This window comes from Thermobia domestica, chromosome 8 (assembly GCF_964235325.1).
Source record: "Thermobia domestica chromosome 8, izTheDome1.hap1.1, whole genome shotgun sequence".
Classification (NCBI taxonomy): Eukaryota; Metazoa; Arthropoda; class Insecta; order Zygentoma; family Lepismatidae; genus Thermobia; species Thermobia domestica.
In genome coordinates, this window is record NC_137461.1 from 175,865,383 (window position 1) to 175,885,137 (window position 19,755).

Below are 19,755 nucleotides of genomic sequence, written 5' to 3' on the forward strand. Positions count from 1 at the left end.
GTCAGGGTCAAAATATTTAAGTTTGGTAATTTTGCCTACATAATTTTGGTTCTCCAAAGTGTTAAACAAGTATGGGAAATCTTTCTTTCGTAAATTTTCAGAAAGGTCTAATGTCTTCCGGACTTTTGATAACTTAACTCCCATATACAAATATGTGTCACGGAAATAAATCTTTTGTCCTAATCGCATTTCAACAATTTTTTGTCCTGATATTATTACTTCAGGTGTAAAATGATGGGTCATTATGGAAGTTTTAGCACAGAACTGCATATAGTAATTACTCCCATTATGGAAAAGTACATTGATTTTTTTAAACATTGGTTGACTTATTAATACATGATTAACAAATCCATCAATATCCTTTAAATCAAACGAACGTAATTAATTTTTATCTCCGGATACAAAGCATGTATCATCAAGGTTCATGTACTTACATTTTAGCAGCCACGAATACAATTCACGAAATTCACATGTTCTTGTTCTCCCTGTTTATATTTAGGAAGTAACATCGTTCTACACCAAAGATGATGTACAAAAGGTATCTACATTGTGTACCATAGCAAAGTTTGAACAAAACAAATATGATCATACGTATAACACGTTTTACAATAACGTTTACCACGTTCATGTTCAGACTTGCGTGCACACATGTCAATCATATCACCGCATTGGACACAGATTCTTTTTGTTTCGCATGTACTCTTCCCGCGAACAATCAACGTTTTATAATTGGCAAAGCATTCTTCCTAGAAAACTGTCTATGACAATCAATGCACTCGAATATAATATTATCATCATAAACATCATTATACTTTTCACACATTGTGCATTTGAAGTGACACTTATGATTTTCTGTATGATGATAACCTTTCAATCAATACTGACAATAACTTTTCTTGTTTAATAGCGTTGTAATGTTTGTAATTAATTCGTAGTGTCCTTCAGTATACAAAATGAAAATTTTCTTTGGTGCATGTATTCCAAGATAAATTATATTGTAGTTTTGAGTTAAACAACACTTTTCGTATGTGACAATTTGGTAATGAGGCACTAGCTTATTTTGGAACTTTTTTATATCAATAGTACATCGAATTACATTAGTCATATTAAATTAACGTGGCAAAGAACGGAAAACATCTAGTGCACCTCTATGTAAGCTATATAAAGTAGTCAAGTTCCCGACAACTTCCGTGATCGTACTACTGTATAGGAAAGGACACAAACTAAAACTACACAGCTATATACCTATTGATCTTCTCTCTGGAATTTGCAAAGTATGTACGAATGTCCTAATACTTATATTGGAAAAAGCCAGTTGCACCTAAGAATACAGCTTAGATTTAGAAGTGCTAAAATCAAGAAGTGATTAAACTAACAGAAAGTTCAAACAAGTAAGAATTATTTTATGTGGCTAGCGTTTATTAAATAGGAAAAAGCTTTGGTGTTGACAGCAGGTTATTAACCCTCATAGATTAACTGTTGTCGAAGAACAATTTATCGATTTGAATAAATAGTTCATTCATTTACAGTTATTTCTAGTTAAACGTTCCACGACTATGCACCAATGCTAAGGGAGATAGTAATGGTAATAATGATAGTAATGATCGTAATGATAATAGTGAAATGATCGATATGGGAGAAAACAGAACTCCATAATACCTACGTACACGGTGTTTGTTCACCACAATGTTCATTTAATGAAGCCTGGGATCGTAGCAAGGACCCCACACACCAGAAGTAAACACTATCACTGAGCCACCGTGGCCCGCACAAAATGTATTTCTACTTGAATAAGCAAATCAGTAGTTTCAGAAGAAATACATTTATGTGAAACAGACTTTATTTGATTTTTCCTTTATTAATTTTTGTTCAATCATCTCTTTTTATTGCGACTACAGGCTGTTCCATAAAAGTTCGATGTTTAAAAAATGCGTCTTCTTTCAGTATGAGGTTAGTGCTACGTATAAAAAGGCAGTATAATTGTCATACAATAACAAATTTGTATAAATATGTTCGTAGCGATGTGTACAATAATAAAGCGACAATGAAGATACGTATGATTAAAACTAGGAAACGAAATGCAGCATTACCAGTGAAAGTTCCTTACAACGGCAACATATAACCTGTATCTAAGAATCAGAAAGGGACTTTTCATTCGACTTAGCTTACTGGTATGAGCTCACTAAATTCAGCGCTCCATGCGTTGTTTTCTTCAATTCTATAATGGAAGGAGACTTACTTTTCAAAGAGCCAGTGTTCACTATCTTCAGTTTAAATATTTGCAGTAACATTGGCCCGCTCAACCTGTGGGATGTATTACTTTTAATCATTTTATGTAGATGTTCATAGAAAAGTTACTGCGCGGATACTTCGGACACGGGCAGTAACTACGTAAGCAACCCGATCGTTCCTCATTCCTTTCATTACCATGTAGCTCTTAACCAGCCAATGCTACCAGACTTGGTAAGTTTTCTTTTACTAATTGTCTCGAATTCTCAATTTATATAATTACAAAAAATATATATAGTATTACAATAAAAGTAACAAGAACAGAACATATAAAGTTAGTAAAATATTAAAAGATATGTGCAGGTCATAATTGGTATTTGGTAATTGGTATTCAAATCTGTGTAAATTTGAAAAGGTACAAATTATTTCTTCCCTATAAATCTACTTGTTGATTGGTGTATGTTTATTAGGTATTCAATGTAGTGCAAAGTTCGACAGTGGCAATGATAAAGATACTGTGTTTTAGGGTCCACCAGGATCACCAGGTCCTAAAGGAGAGGCAGGTCGTCCTTGTACAGATACACCAGATTATCTTACAGGAATACTTCTTGTGAAGCACAGCCAAACTATCATCATCCCACAATGCGAACAAGGACATATTAAGTTATGGGAAGGATACAGTCTTTTGTATATCGAAGGAAATGAGAAATCTCACCATCAAGATCTTGGTAAGATGTTTTGAATTTTAGTTTTGCTTTAATTTTTAATATTGCTTCTCGGCATTGAATTTACATCGAAACAGATACACAACTTAATGGAAAGTTCAATGTGCAGTCATTCCCACCAAAAGTGGTATCAAAGTCTCCCTTACTATCGCATATTTTAAGTATGGAAGCCTGTTACATAATATTATGAAAGTGGTAGTTAATATATTCCTCAGCAAGTTTAAAATGGCATAGTCAATTCTCATATATAAGGAGAGAAAAATCGTATCTTGATGCTTATAGAGAAATTTCCATTTTAACAATGTACCTTAAATTCTCGAGAAATTAATGTTCAACTGAGTAATCACGTTCCTGCAAGAAAATAATATACTCTTATAAAACCAAGACGGATTTCAAAAAGACTATCAGTAATGATATATAAAATTTTCTGTAAGTATTTACACTACGAAAGTAAAAAAGGAATAGCTTTCGGTCTTTTCCAAGATATATTTAGAGATTTGACCTTATGAATTAGTGTTTATTATTGGCTAAAGTAGATCATTACGGTTTAAGAAGAATAGGTCTTTACGAGTCGTGCGTAAAAGACGATATTCAGTGATTGGAAATAGCTTCCAAAAATATCGAACTTATAACCTGACAACTGTGGAATCCTTCAGGACTCAATATTTGACCAAACTCTTTTCGTGTGACATATTAATGGCTTACTCAATCTGATAAAACAACATAATACTATATTCCATGGTGACGGTTCAAATGCACTTTTAAATTTTCCAAACAAAGAATAGCAAATTTCATCAAACTGCGCAGACATTTGTTTAACACTAGAAACATGGACAGAAAAGAGCTTCGTATAAATGAAAACAGAACAAATATAAAAAAGTAAGCCTGCAATGTAGTAACGAGCTATACTATAATTTTTTTTTTTCATATTATTGGAGGACCTTTACAATTTAATAAGGAAGCCAACTTGTAAGATACTTCAATATCTGAAAGTCTGTCAGGAATAAGCATATACAAAAGGTTATAACGAGGAATAAGTATATACATTTTTTCGTAAATTCAACCCAATAAAAATAATTAACCTCAGAATTACGTTTCATGATATTTTGTCATTCACTGTTAACATACGAAGTTATATTTGAGGGAATTTTGCTCTAGCGGAAATTTATTTTCTTACTTGAAAAAGAGAAAAGAGTAATGTTTTCTATGCTTATTTCACCTAGCAGACCTTTGTTTCAAAGTCTGAACATATTATCCTTCCCATCTGTGTATATTTTGGAAAATTTCATGTATATATACACATTCACACAACAGTTTTTGAGAGTAAAGCTCCTAGTGTATTGGAGAAAATGAAATGAAATCTTTGAGTTTTACGTCTCACGGTTATGCCGGTTAGGCTAAAGGAGACGGTGATGATGAGTAATGAATGAAATGGTGGAATGAAGAAAGTGGGAGGAAACGGGAGAACCCCGAGAAAACCCACGCACACGGTGTTTGTCCACCACAAAGTTCACTTGGCGGGGGCGGGGATCGAACCCGGGACCCCAAGCACCAGAGGTGAACGCTCTACCACTGAGCCACCGCGGCGTAGTGTATTGGAATTTCTACACATACATTTACCAAGATTTCAGCTAACAAGATACACCCTATTTAACCTGACCACTACCCGGTAACAACTAACAGCAGAGATGGACATGTTTGCTAACCCTCACTCACACTCACCCTCAAGACGTTTGAACAATGAAACCACAGCCTCAAGTGTCAAGAAAGTACTTCTTCTTCTTCATTTTGCAAAACGGATGTAATCTTGCGTTACATGGAATTCTGCAGTTGGAAAACATTTCTAATCCTTTATCCCTGAAGCAAACACCTGTTTAATGTTGGTCTGCAGCATAATGCCCAGCAAACACTACCGTGAGTTTACGCGTCTAAATTATGCACGTAAACTAATGACATGAGTTTACTCGCGTAATGCAGCTCATATATTGTGCGTGAATTTACGAGCGTAAGCTGGGGAAAGTCCAGTCTTTCCGTTGTTTTCAGAGAGGATCGATCGAAAGCACTAATTTTAACCCTTAACGGTTCACTACCTTTGAAAATTATCAAAAAATTATGATATTGGCAGTATGTCGTCTATTTGGTCTGTATATCATCTGAAACTAGTTTTCTAAATTTTCCCGCCAATACTTTTCGAAAACTGAGTTGTGTCCAAATGGTTACTTGGCACAGTTTTCCGTAAAGTGATTTTTGAGTACTTGTAGCCATAAAGAATAGTAATAAAGAAAAGCAGTCTCATAAGAAAGGAGAAGTAAATGGAACATGGTAGGAGTTGTTTACGTTATAGGATTTAATATGTAAATCTTGAATATTAATTTTATAAGAAAATGTAAGGTACTATCTATGAATCCACATAGAAAAAATAATAATATTTACATTTCGCTGAAAATACAGATTGAATAAATATGATATTCAAATATATGCGTAGTTTTATAGAATATTCTTTTTTATTTCACTTTTAATATTTTAAAATTTGAATATATCAACGTAGTGTAACAGTGACTTAGGGGTCTACAAAGGATATCAATTACCAAGTGACAAAAACATTCCTTATCGTGATACATATACTTACAGATGGAACCGCATAAAGAAATTCTTTAGTGAGTTGTTACTCCCGACTTACAAAAACGACATCTTCCCTTAGATGTGTAGGCTGGCCAGTGAGCAACAAAATCTTTCCTTGTATCATCACTTGGTCACGTAGCAACAGGTCGACATATTTTCACTTGAGGTTCGCCCAAGCTTTGTGAAGATAGTCTCCCTCGTTTATGCTTTCTTCATGATACTAGTGCAGATGCAGTATCAGCCCTAAACACTTTAAGATGTTTGGATGATTTCCTAAGTACGTTACACTCTCTTTTGTAAGGTAACCAGCTGTTTACAAGAACTAAATCTAGCATGTACCCAAAAATTCTAAGACACCATCGTTTGGATTTCATTGGTGTACGGCAGAGTTCTATGAACATGTTTGATTTATCTACACTTCTCATGTGTTTGCTATAACGTTGATGATATCAGGACACGAACAACTTTTTTCCGCTTTGTCATACCTCTTTACATACTCTAGTGGATGAATTCCTGCTACCGTGCTACCGATCGTTACACACCTATTGTTTATCCACTTTATAACATGATATCGTTACCACTATAATAATCATAATTTCCTCTTCCTTTCTTTGACAAAATTTTATCTTATGCCATAGGACATCCTCCTAAACGATTTTGTCTCATTGTTGGAAGAGTTGAGATTTTCATTACATCCTTCCAAATATTGCATTAATTTCACACTTGTAAAAAGTTATCAATGTACACGACTGAAAACTCAGGGTCCTCTCTCTTGAATGAGGACGGTAATTTCCCATAATTTTTCAGCAAGACGGAGCTCCACCTCACTATGCGTTATGTTCATGCCAAGGCTCGATAGACCATTTCCAGGACATTGGATAAGGCGACGGAGACGGATAGAGTGGCCTGGATTTTACGCCACTAGAGCTCTTTTTCTGGGGTCATCTAAAGAACCTTATTTATCAAGAACCCGTCCTTGATATCCACCATTTGATGCAGCGAATTTTGCAATATTGTGAAACCGTTGACCCGGACATGCTGTTGCGAATTCATGCGGATTGGCAGAGGCGCTTTGCAATTTGTCTTGCTCAAGAAGGATAGCACTGGAGCTAATAATGCTGTAATGCCAAATTTTCACCCTTTGTGCATCACTGTTTCCATGAAATTGAGGTCGTGTCAAATGATACCCCACATACCACCTTCCATTTTAAAAATCCAAAGTTGGATCCAAGATTACGGCTTTCAAAATGGCAACCAGGGTAACCATGTCAAACAATATGGTCCATTATCCACCTGAAAAACATATACCATGAACCCAATGGGAATGCCAAGACGTTCCTGTGCTACAAGGGTCTTAACTAATCGACGCCTCACTCTATACTATACCTCAGGTATCGAATGTGAGTGCCAAGACGTTCCTGTGCTACAGGGGTCTTAACTGACTGATGCCTCACTCTGTACTATATCTGGATCTGAATCACTGCAAGTAAGAACAGGTTCTGAATCCAAGGTTCCGAAATCCGATAGATTAGAAGAGAAAAAGATCACTACTGTTGACCTTATTAGTTTCCTTCCATAGGATATATCAACGGAGGTAAGTTCTTCATTCATTTTTGACGAAACACAGTCAGCCGCAAAACAGTAAATAGCCTATCACAATTTTTCCCTGTTCATCTATATATATCTATATCATACTGAGCCTTTGTATAAAATTTAAAATTTGACTAATAAACAGAGTACTATGTTTCTTTTTCACGTTAGATTTCTATAAAAATATCAAATGATACATCAATATAAGCTAGTCCAATATATTGTATTTTTTCCTGTACAAAGTATACGTTTGATCCGTTACCGGACAATGTAACCGAATGGTTACGTAGTATATTTTTATCATAAATAGTAATCAATTTTTGACATTATGTCGTTTTCATACTTGCACATTGTTGGGCAATGACTTACAAAAAAAAAAAAAAAAAAAAAACATATCGAGGAAAATAAAAACATAAACTATTTATCTTCATTATTTAATATTTTTTGTCTGCTTGCAAAACAACAACATATCTACACACTACTTCCCGCGTAAAATTCACCAGAGTTGTCACAAGGGGGCAATAGCTGCTCTCCCATCGCAGATAGTATGTACACAAATAACTGCAACGAACAATACCGAAATATAACTCTCTTCAACCCAATAGTCAAAATCAAAAAATGTGTAACCAAATGGTTACGAAAACTCGTTAAGGGTTAAATGCAGGTACTATCAATGTTGTGTTGTTGAGAAAAATAATAAAAAAGTAGGCATATTTTGACAAGGAAGTGGCCAATATTTAACAAGACAAGAAAGAATAATCTATCTTTCACTAATTACTTCAAAACTTTATTTAGATCGCGGTGGCTCAGTAGTACAGGGTTCATCTCATGTGAGTGGGGTATCTGGTTCGTTGCCAGCTCGTGCCAAATGGGTTTAGCGGTTGACAAACACCATGTGCGTGAATTTTCTCGGATTCTCCCGTTTCCTCCAATTTTTATTCATTCTACCACTTCGTTCATTGTCATGATCACTGTCTTCTGTACCCTACACAGTATAACCGTGGAACGTGAAATTCGATGATTTAATTTTCTTTTAAAAAACATACAATGCAACAAGACTAATTAACATATAAATTTCATACGTGTAACTGTCCACTATTCCTCCTGGAGATATGTTTTGGTGGACTATCTTCGCAAGAAATACTCGTCGTTTACTTTAATACAATGTACCTTTCGTAATAGTAACAATAGGGGCTGAGCCCCTAGAATAGTATTACCCCCTAGAAAACCGTTGGACGAAAGGTAAGATTCTCTGAATGCTCAGTAGTAAAGGGCACAAATTACGACAGTGATACCTTCCTATAATTTGGATCGTCTCTTATGGCATTTACCCTGATTCATTCAGTAGTTATCATGATTAAATATTATACGTGCATGTTAAGCAGGTCAACATCTACAACTTCGAGGAAATAATAGATATAAGACGTCTCCCTTATGTTTTGGACTATGTATTACAACTATAACATGTATTTCCATGTGACATTCTAGTGGCTGTATCTCCTACACCCTTTGAGCTTTGCACCTAAAACTTCACTGACATATTGAGCACACTTAGTACTACTACATCACATATGTCTCGGGCAGCAGATCGATTCACCCAAATGTGAAGCCACATGTGTCTTTACACAAAGGAATATTTTTACTAAAATCAAAGGTTCTCCTTTCCACTATGCTTAACCAAGAATGTATGTGTATGTTAAATATATTTTGTTTCTTTACAAAAATTGTGGTGGTTGAGGTAATGCATAGCATAAAAAAGAGAAAATTACGTGGAAATCAGTTGTATTGCTCAGATCAAGTTCTGTTTGTTAATATACGAAGTAGTAAAGCAAGTAAATATTAATTGCTATATGGCCACCTGTTAGTAAAGATTTGTCTATGTACGAAAGGTTTATTTGTTCCCCGTTAATGCAAAGTACCATGATGACCTAAAGAAATAATTCCAAAACATTAGGCGTAAACGCAAAACCTTTCCAAAATGCAAAAGTAAAAACAGTGCAAATAAAATTCTCGTAAATTACGAAAAAAGAGAATAATGTTCAATTGTATTTTTTCGTAAATTTTTAAAAGTTGTCTACAAACAGGCTTTGAAAAATAATAAAAATGTTATCAAAGCAAACAAAAAAACTTGTAGTCAGTAAAAATGTTATACCAAAATTATCAGCTACCAAATTGCAGTGTCTTAAAAGTAAACCATAAAAGATGTAAAGTAGATAGTTCTGTAATCCAAAAACGGTATCCTAAACATCTTGTGCGTATCAAAAATAAAATTTTACATCCTGTACTCATAAGTTCTGGAAAAGATTGAATAGTCTCAGACCCAAGCTGTATAATGTAACTTATAGTAGTACTTTTTCTCACAAGTATTTGTGACCCTGCATCATATATAAAATAACACACCAGAAAAAAACGCGGTAAGAAGTAAACGGAATCAAAATGTAGTTACCAGCTGATCATTATATTCAAGTGAGTGTATGCATAGTGAGACAACTTATAGCGTTCTAATAAAGAGTCATAATATCAGATAAGTTTAATATGAAAAATCACGGTATATATATATACAGTCTTTTGGCAGCAAGCTAAATCAAAAAAATATGCCTACAAAACAAAAGTTAGTATTTTGACATTTCAAACGCAAAAGGTCGTGCCAAATTGAGATAGATGATATCTATACACAGTGTGGAAAACACCTCGTAAATTTTGCTTACAATTCTGGAAAGAAAGGAAATGAAAAATATATTATAAAATTTGCCCGTGTTGATGTTAGATAATTCGTGTAACCATCAGGTGGTACGTTGTTAGTCTTTATCCCTAAGATACGTAAATAATTAATCTATCACATTTGTATGAAAGATTTATCTTAAATTTTATCTATTAGTTATGTCATCCTTTTTTTCTAAATTCACCTCCCAAATTTGGTGCATTTGTTGCTTCTTTTTTCTAAACGATTGTGTACCAGAAGCCAGGCCCGTGCTGGGATACTCCTGAGGGCGGTGGACAAGTCTACTAAACGGCGCCCATACAAACGGGAATATATATTTAATGTCTATCTAGAAGAGATAGTGAAAAAGAGCCTACATGATGATGATGGCATTTCGGTAGGAGGTAGAATGATTAGATGCATAAGATTTGCAGACGATATGGCGCTTCTTGCAGAATCTGAAAAGAAAATCAATAAAATGTTAGAAAAAATGAGAAAGGGCTTTGAAGAATATGGGATGAAAATAAATGTTAGAAAGACAAAAGCCATGGTGATTGGAACGAAGGGGTCTGTGTCAAATATAAAAGTAGGAGGGGAGAAAATAGAACAAGTGAATAGTTTTCGATACCTGGGTAGTATTCTTAGTAATGACATGAAGTGCGAACGTGAAATAAAAGCAAGGATAGGAATGGCGAAAGAAGCCTTTAGGAGGAAGAAAAGTCTGTTTTGTGGAACCTTGAATAAAGAGTTGAGAAAAAGACTCATAAAATGCTTCGTGTGGAGTGTTGTACTGTATGGGGCGGAAACGTGGACATTACGTAAAGGTGACGAAAATCGACTGGAATCCTTCGAAATGTGGGTGTGGAGAAGAATGGAAAGAATTAGTTGGGTCGAGCGAAAAACGAATGAGAGAGTGTTAGAAATGGTGGGTGAGAAAAGAACACTTTTAGATATTATTAGGAAGAGGAACTGGTTGGGACATTGCCTAAGAATAGATTGTATCATGAGGGACGTCCTAGAGGGTATGGTGGCGGGAAAGAGAGGGAGGGGGCGAAGGAGACTACAATTAATGGATGATATTAAAACAGAAAGATCATACGCGAAGATGAAAAGGTTAGCGGAGGACCGTGGAGCATGGAAGCTTCTCAGCTGCAGCAAGTGACCTGCCAATAAAGGCAGAATACCTATGATGATATATATATATATATATATATATATATATATATATATATATATATATATATATATATATATATATATATATATATATATATATATATATATACTTTGAAAGAAAGTATGGGTGCCATTTTATATCAAAATCACCACCAAATTTGTTTTAGTATTAACGTAAAGAGCTAATTTGTAGAAACCTCGAATCGAAATCCTCTTTACAAGAGAAAAACTTTTTAGTTCCTTAATAACATTTCTGTCAAATAAAAAGAAGCTAAATATATCAACAACTTAATACAGCTCTATGGCCTATGGACACAGGAGGTTCAGTGCCGCGTTTACAAAAGCTCTCCATTGATTTCTGTCTTTAGTCAACTGGACCCAGTTTCTATTTTATATTCCAATCTCTGCGAGAACCATTTTAATATTGTCCTCACATCTGAGCCCGGTCTTCCTAATTTTCGTTTTCCTATTTTGATTTCCAGTTAGAACCTTCTAAATTCTTCCATACTGGCTACATAACCTTCCCATTTCAGCCTCCTAGACTTGATAACCCTAACAATGTTTGGTAAACGTATAAATTATGCACTTCCTCGTTATGAAGTTTCCGCCATTCCCCATTCTCGTTCCTCTTAGAGTCCGAATATTTCCAAGAATCTTGTTTTCAAGTACGTTCAATCTGTTATTTTCCGTCAGAGGCAGTGACCATATTTCGCAACCATACAGCAGAACAGGCATGATTATCGTTTTATATTTTATGCTGCAAATTCCTGAACTGAATTCGCGACAACAAAATATTTTTAACTGAATGATAATACAAAATCCTTGCATTCAGTTGACATCAAATTTCTTAGTCATTATGGTTTTGGTCTGTTAATAATGGTCCTAGATATTTGAAAGTATCCATTTTGTCGAAAGTAAATATTATTTGGTATTTTAACGCATCCATATAATGCAGTATGACGATCCCGACAAATTTCCATGTATTTAGTTTTCTCTGCATTTACTTCTAAGCCCATATCTCTGCAAGCGTTAATTAAGATTTCTGCATTCCTTTCTATTGTTCTCATCCCCTATTAAATTTACATCAGCAGCATACGCCATAACGTGGTAAATACAATTTCGTCTAGGACCTGATTGCTGTCTTTGATTTTCTATAGAGTGTTCTCCAGAACAAAGTTAAATAATAATGGCGACAACGCATCTCCTTGTTGCAGGCCATTCTCAAAGTGGAAGCTCGTGAACAAGAATTTCTCTACTCGAATCTTATTTTGGGCTTCATTTAAACATATCTTAATTAATTTACCTTTTTCGATATTCCAAATCCTGTAAACATGTTGTAAATGTTTTCCTCCTATCCGAGTCTAAAGTCAATAACTGATGTGCCAGGATATTGTATTCCCATTTCTTTTCAAGTATTAGTCAAATGGTAAATATCTGGTCGATAGTTGATCGGTTTTACCTAAATTCGCTCTGATAATCTCCAATAAGTTCATCTGCGTATGGAGTCAATCTTGCTAATAGAATGTTTAAGATGATTTATTGGTTATTGACAGAAGAGAAATGTCTCAATAATTATTACGATCAGTTTTGTTGCTTTTCTTCTGAACTGGAACAATGATTGATTCTTTTCACTTTTGTGGTAATTCCTCCCTGTTCCAGACAAGAAGAATGAGTTTGTGTATCTTGCCTTGCTCTACATTTTTTCCCTTCCAGCTAAGATTAAGTCAGACAGGATTTTGTCTACACCCGGAGATATGTGTTTCTTTAATTTTTGTAATAGCGATTTCTATTTCCGTCTGGTTAGGTTCTGGAATATACGGTTATGCTGTGTGCATTTCACTTTCTCCACGAACATTAGTTTCTGGCTATGTGTTAAGCAAATTGTCAAAGAAATCTTTCCATCTATTTAAGATGCTATTCTGATCAGTAAGAACTGTTCCGTTGGCTTTTTTAATATATAAGCACGAGGTTGAAACCCTTTCTTAAGTTCGTTGATGCATTTATACATGTCCCGAATGTTTTTGTTTTTAGTATTATCTTCAAGTTAATTAGTTTTAGCGTTCAGAAATTGCGTTTCTTTGTTCTAAAAGTTTTGGAAGTTTTCCGCCAGATGACAATGAAATTTTATGTAGTTATTTCGCTCGGATTTTGTAGCCAAGGCTGTTTCTTCTTTTTTCTTTTCTCTACTACTTTAGTGCATTCCTGCTTGAACCATGGTATGTTTCTATGTATTTCTGCGTTCCCCAATATTTCTTTTGCTGAAATTTTAATGTTATCTCTAATTTCAACCAAGTATCCTGAACACTAGTTCACTCCGAATCTTCTAAAACCGAGAATCAATTCGACACTTCAATCTGGCTCTCCTCTAACATCTTTAAATTAAACCTCTCCGTTTTCAGATATTGAATATTTCCTTTATTCAACGATAGTCTATCTCTTATTATCGCTGCTGCCAGGTGGTAATCAGTATTAGGATCAGCTCCTCTGAACGACCGAACATCAGTTGTGCTAGACTGTTTTCTTCTGTCTACTAAAACGTGATCAGTTTGATTATGTGTTTTTTTTCATCTGATGGAGTCCAAGTCTATTTACTTCACGATAAGGTTTCTGGATGTTGCAAAGTTCACGAGTCTAATGCCGTTGTCACAATCTTCCTTATGTAGAAATTTATTCCCTATGATCGGTTTGAAAATACCCTCTCGTTCTACCTTCGCATGGAACCGCCTAACAGAATTTGCATATGGTAATGAGGGAGATGATCAAATACGCGTTCCATTCTTTCATAAAAACTGTCTTTTTTTAAAAAAAAAATCGTCATCCTTATTTTCTGTTGGGGCATGTGCATTTAAAACAATAATATTACACTACCGACCCTTAAGAGAAGTAAAAGAAAATCTATCATTAACAAATTCAACCCATGTAATTGCTGATATTATTCGTTTGTGAACGAAAAGCCCTGCTTCTAGTTGGCAATTTTTAATTCGTTCTCCGTAAAACAACTATCTCATCTAACATCCTAATACTCTATTTCTAAACTCATTCGTTACAATTTTTAACGCGCCTGCCCTAAAGAGATTTCTTATATTCTATGTTCCAAATCTCAATCCAATTTTACTTTGCTGAGTTCGTGCCAAGTTATCAGTTCTAATCCGAGGATTCTGCGAATATATCTGAACAACCCTTCTTTTACAGTATGAGGTTGTTAGCCCCACATCAAATCCCTAAGCTGGAGGATCACCCCTTGCCGTCTGTTTGCTATTGCTTATTCAGTATATTCGAAGCTAACCTCTAAATCTATAGACCTTCTCCTCGATCCACAACCTGAGGACGCGCCATGTCGTGGTGACAGAAAGACCACACTTCACAGAAATTAATACATTTTTTAATATTAGCTATATTTTAGAAATACAATAGGTAGTGATTATCCGAATACTCCTTTAAAACACACAGGAACAATCAATGTGCTTGGATATATGGATGCGTAATAAGACTGAAAGTTTCGCTGCGTAAAAATCGTAAATTAGAAACTAGTGTCAATGTAGTATATCATGAATGCATCGTACGTTTGACTATTCGAACTATTCTTGATGTATCACATTGTTTGGTTTTACAGCTACATAACTTTATAATATTTTTGTAAGTGATTATACTCTTTACCTGTTCTCTGCCAATAGCAACTGTATGAATTTATAATGCAAAACTGAAATGCAGAAGAATAAAATTTTAAAAAAAATATATAATGTGATATTTCGCAGGGCATCTTATGTAAAGGGCGCCTTGTATCCTTCACAGGTTATTTATTAAGTCATTATTTGAATTTATTATACAAATCTAGTATACAGGATAAATAAAACCACGTATCTATAATGTGATGTTTCGCAGGGCGCCTTATGTAAAGGGCGCACTGTACCTTTCACGTTTTTTTTTTTTTTTTTTTTTTTTTTACCAACAGTAACTATATGTATTCATTGTACAGGACGGTGGTGTACGGAAGAGTGAATAAAATCGTTCATCTTTGATGGGGTTTCGCAAGGGCGTCTAATGTAAAGGGCGCACTGCACCTTTCACGGGTTCTTTACCAATAAAACTGTTAAAATTTATTACTGAAAACTTGTACCTTTATTTATACTGTGATGTTTCGGAGGGCGCACCGGGACACGTTCCAGTGTCCCGGTGCGCCAGCACGGGCCTGCCAGAAGCAACAAATCCATCAGATTTCGGAAATGAATTTAGAGGAAAGAGATGTCATAAGTGATTAATAAAAATTAAGATGCATCTTTCATACATATATGATCAGTTAATTATTTACGTGTATTAGGGATAAGGAATAAGAACATACACAAATATATCAATTTCACCAAGGGTACTGCTTATTTAATGGGGTACGATATACAGGGCTGCATTTGACAACTGCTAGGTATATTCCTGTGAAGTATTTGAGATATTATCTGTCAGGAAAGTAAATGTACACCTATTCTTCGAGTCTGGCATTCCTGCGCTCCATCCGTGGAGAGTATGAGAATTAAATCAATCAAATGTTTACTGAGGGGCAAAAAGAAAAGTTTAATCTGAATAAGACATTGCAGAGGGGCACAAGCTGTGAATACGAATAGTGCATAGTGTAAATAAAGGACGACACAGAAACAGTTGTTAAACTTAGAGAAATAAATAAAAATTGTTGAAGTGGGAACATAAAACACAAATACAACAAATACGCCGACAACTAAACGTTCACCATGTCATGATCTTGGTGTAGTGGTTAAGGTAATGGTTTACAAATGTAATGGTCGCTAGTTCGAATCTTCTGTCAGGACATTTTTAAAATTTTTTTGTTAATAATACATGCAGCTCATGAGAGATGGTAAAAGAGGTCATACTTAGTTTTTCATAGCAATTATTATTGGTAATGTTTAGTACTGATAATAATTTTTGTCTATGCGTATTGCTTTTATTCTTTTCTTCATTTCAAAAGAGAAGAATATCCGAACAAATGCCACCAAAATTCTTCATATTCTGAATGTCAACGCCATTTGCAACTAGTAAAGAATAAAAATTGAACGTTCCGATGTAGCTGCAAAAAGTAAAAGGAAAAAACTGGAAGTGGACCATACTCATGGTTATTAAAAATACAATTTCTACATGCTTTACACCTCCCGACCACGTTTCTACGTTAGCAAGTAAGAGGTTTGTATTTAGGTTAGGCTGGTCAATACGTTTTGCAAAGGGGCCCGCTTTAGCGTTGACGCACCACAGGTGCGAGAAGGGAGCAAAACACTTTTTCTCTCTCCCTATGTGTGTCTATTTATCTATCTATCTGTATATGTATAACGCTATTTGTCAATGCCATAACCACCCTAAATTTCAGCGGATTGAGACGAAACTTGGCACAAACATTAATTGTTGAAATATCTTGATGAGTTCGTTAACAAGAATAATCAGACGAAAATGTTCAAAATGGCGGCCCTTCAAAGTCTTAAAACCTTTCACGGGAACCAAATTTCGCCCATAAATAGGTATTCAGAAAGTTTGAATAACTTTTCCTCTTTTACTGAAATATTTGTGTGCAGAGACTTATTGAAATATTGGACCCGATTAATCGCATAAAGAAGGTTCATGCCCTTTCGCTACAGTCAGGCTTCTTTTTTTTGCAGGATGGGGGTTATTTTCCTATCGGAACAAGATGATTATTAATGATGATATGAAATTACACATTGAAAGTGAAGTAACTTGTGAAACGTGTTATTTGAAAGAATATTATAATAAATGTGCTTTCCTCTAACACAGAGAACTGTAAATCATGTATTTCGACTTCGGGAGCGTGAATGGCAAGGAGTGTTGTTTGATTTGATTTTTAGTAACACATTGCATTGTAAATAAAGGTAGGCAACATTAATGGTAAGTAAAATAATAATAATAATAATAATAATAATAATAATAATAATAATAATAATAACAATAGCTGTTGTTTGTGGCAAGGCAATATCTTCGTCAATTTTTCTTCAAACGTAATAATTGTAACGCCATATCTCCCTTACAAACAAAATATTAGCAATTTATATCGAGAGAACGGGAAATTGTAGAGTGGTGGGAGCAACGTTGGACAGTATGCACTCATAGTAATCAGAAAAATAAGCGATTTCAATGCAAAATAACGAAGAGTCATTGTCATGAGTAGTAATGGAGCCACGGCAGAGCCCTCTTTAGGCAAAATGTCGATAACTTATATCGAGAGAACAAGAAGTGATAGTGAGATGGGACCAACGTTGGACAACGTGGACCCATAAGGCGCATCGAAAAAATTAGGGGGGGCGCCAGCCAGCCTTACTTATTTCCACATAATAGTATAAAATTATACTGTCGAAATACACACACGAGTTAGCTAGAAATATTTCATATTATTATTATTATTATTATCGACAGCGTCTTTTCATTACGTTTGCATGTTTGACATGAAGCCAAAGAGAAGATTCATCATTCGTAGAAAGAATAAGAATAATCAGTTACTTTACTGTGAACGGTAGCGAAAAATATGAAAAGAGTGGCTGTAGCGAAAAGAAACAACACTTTCTCTCAAATAGAAAAAAAAATCAAGCCGAGATAGATTCGAACTCGCATGGACGGCGCGAACAACCAGTTCATTGTCCACATTTTTTTTTAACTGACTCACCGAACGTGTTTAAGTAACTTACTTATTGCTAATTATACTTGCTTCACTCCTTCAGCTTGCTTTTTCTAACAACTTATAACGACAGAGACACGAACACAGAAACATAAGGAACAGTTAAAAGTCATAGATGCTCTCCCGCCGGGAATCGAACCCGGAAAACCATACACCAAAGGCGCACGTGCTAGCCACTAGACCAGCGGGAAGGGCATTGCTCACTCTGTGTGTCGTTAGGGATTACGACCACTGTATTGCCAGCTATCACTTCTGTGGGTTGTATACTATGATCACATGTTTCTTCTTTGCTGGAAGAGTTAAACCTACATTCTATGTAATACATGAGGTATTTAGACCTACATGCTCTTCATATAATGTAATAAAAGGGTCATGCTGGGAATAAGAAAAAGAACATTCCTTGGGCAAAACGGAAACTATTGACATCAGAAATATTTATCTAGGAGGCATGCGCAGTAGTATATTTCAGAATAGTTACTGTTTAGTTCAGTAAACAAAGAAAGGGGTATAAAAAAGCAAATATGTCGCGTCAACGAGATCGACCAAAGTTGACAGAGGCGGAAGCAGATGTGTAATAATACAACAACTTGGTTAAATTGATAATTGGTTCTTTATCCTGTAGTAGATCGTACCACAACTTTACGGGAGAGCAGAGAAAGACTTACTAACGCTGTCACATAGTGAGCTTTAGTAACACGATCATACAGACACAAATGGATGTACCTGTGAGTACTACAACTTGGATTTAACGAAAGCCGTTTAGATATTTAGTGGTTTGCGGGGTTGTATAAGACACAAAAAGATATAACACAATACAATTCTTCATACCTCAGCTTCAAGTAGCTAAATACATGCAATTTCTGGATAGATACTGAAACTGCTGTCGGATTTTAATACATGACGTATTGGAGGATACAAAATGATTTGCATTACTTGTTTGTTTGTAGACAGCTACTAGCTTAGTGTTCTGAAAGGTTGTGTATAAACTAGGGATAGCCAATTCCGGTATTATTACTTTCCGGACTCCCGAAAGTAAAACTGAACAAATTCCGGAATTCGAAAAATTCCGATTTTGGAATAATTCCGGAATTCGGAAAAATCTGGAATTTAGACATTTCTGATTTCGTTAACATTCCGGAATTCGGAAAATTCCGATTTTTTTCGAAATCCGGAGTTTTCCTCAATTCCGGAATTTTCTAAATTCCGGATTATTACCGAGTTCCGAAATTCTTCTGAATTCCGGAGTTTAACTGAATTTCATAATTTTCCGAAATCCGGAAATTGTAAGTTCCGCTTCCAAAAAATGAATTTATTTTGGTTAATATGAATCGTGGCGGAAATAAGTCTTTGACCAGGTAATGGCGACTGCTTTGAAAGAAATGGGATGTATGAGAATTCAATCTGTCATATTTGTAGTTTCGTGGGGAGAAAAAACAAACTTGTGAACCAGCGGATTAAAAACAACTCAACTTATTAATGTAAACTTTTCCGACTTCATAAAAGAAATACGAAAGACATTTTGAATCGAAGAAATATAACATACAAGTTTGCAAGCGGAGACAAAGAAACCTAACGTAACCAGACTAAAAACGAATCTTTTACCGCGTAGCGATCGTGGTTCAGTGGTCAAGGTGCTTGTGCGAATGCACATTGTAATTTTTTTCTTACTTTAGGATTTTTGATGGCGATTGATCGGCGATAACATACGTTTTATTATATTCAGAAATTTGAATACTCGGATGTTTCAATACTTGAACTATCAAATCTTCAGGAATAATAATAGTAATAATAATATACTAATAATAATTATTATTATCTCGTAGAAGATTAAAAGCTAGGAGCTAATTATCGCTCAGGTCATACCATTACAAGCAGAAACGTGACATTTGGAAAGAATATTTCGGTTTGGCTTAATATTGCTCACGAGAAGAGGAGTTTCTCATCTCGTTTCTAAAACAAATAAAATGAGAATTAACATTTTACATTCGAGACGGGTCAAGGCTAATTCAAAATTTTCGTCTCTCTTTGGAGAT

At 35.0% G+C, this 19,755-nt stretch overlaps 1 protein-coding gene across 1 annotated transcript in view; it reads left to right on the forward strand.

Annotated features, from left to right (window-relative positions):
- The window catches only part of LOC145693356 (uncharacterized), a 1,437,468-nt gene that overhangs the window by 1,197,588 nt on the left and 220,125 nt on the right, over positions 1 to 19,755 (forward strand). The window contains exon 29 of the mRNA XM_081769283.1: positions 2,756 to 2,957. Coding sequence (XP_081625409.1) covers positions 2,756 to 2,957 — 202 coding nt within the window. The remainder of the gene's footprint in view (positions 1 to 2,755; positions 2,958 to 19,755) is intronic.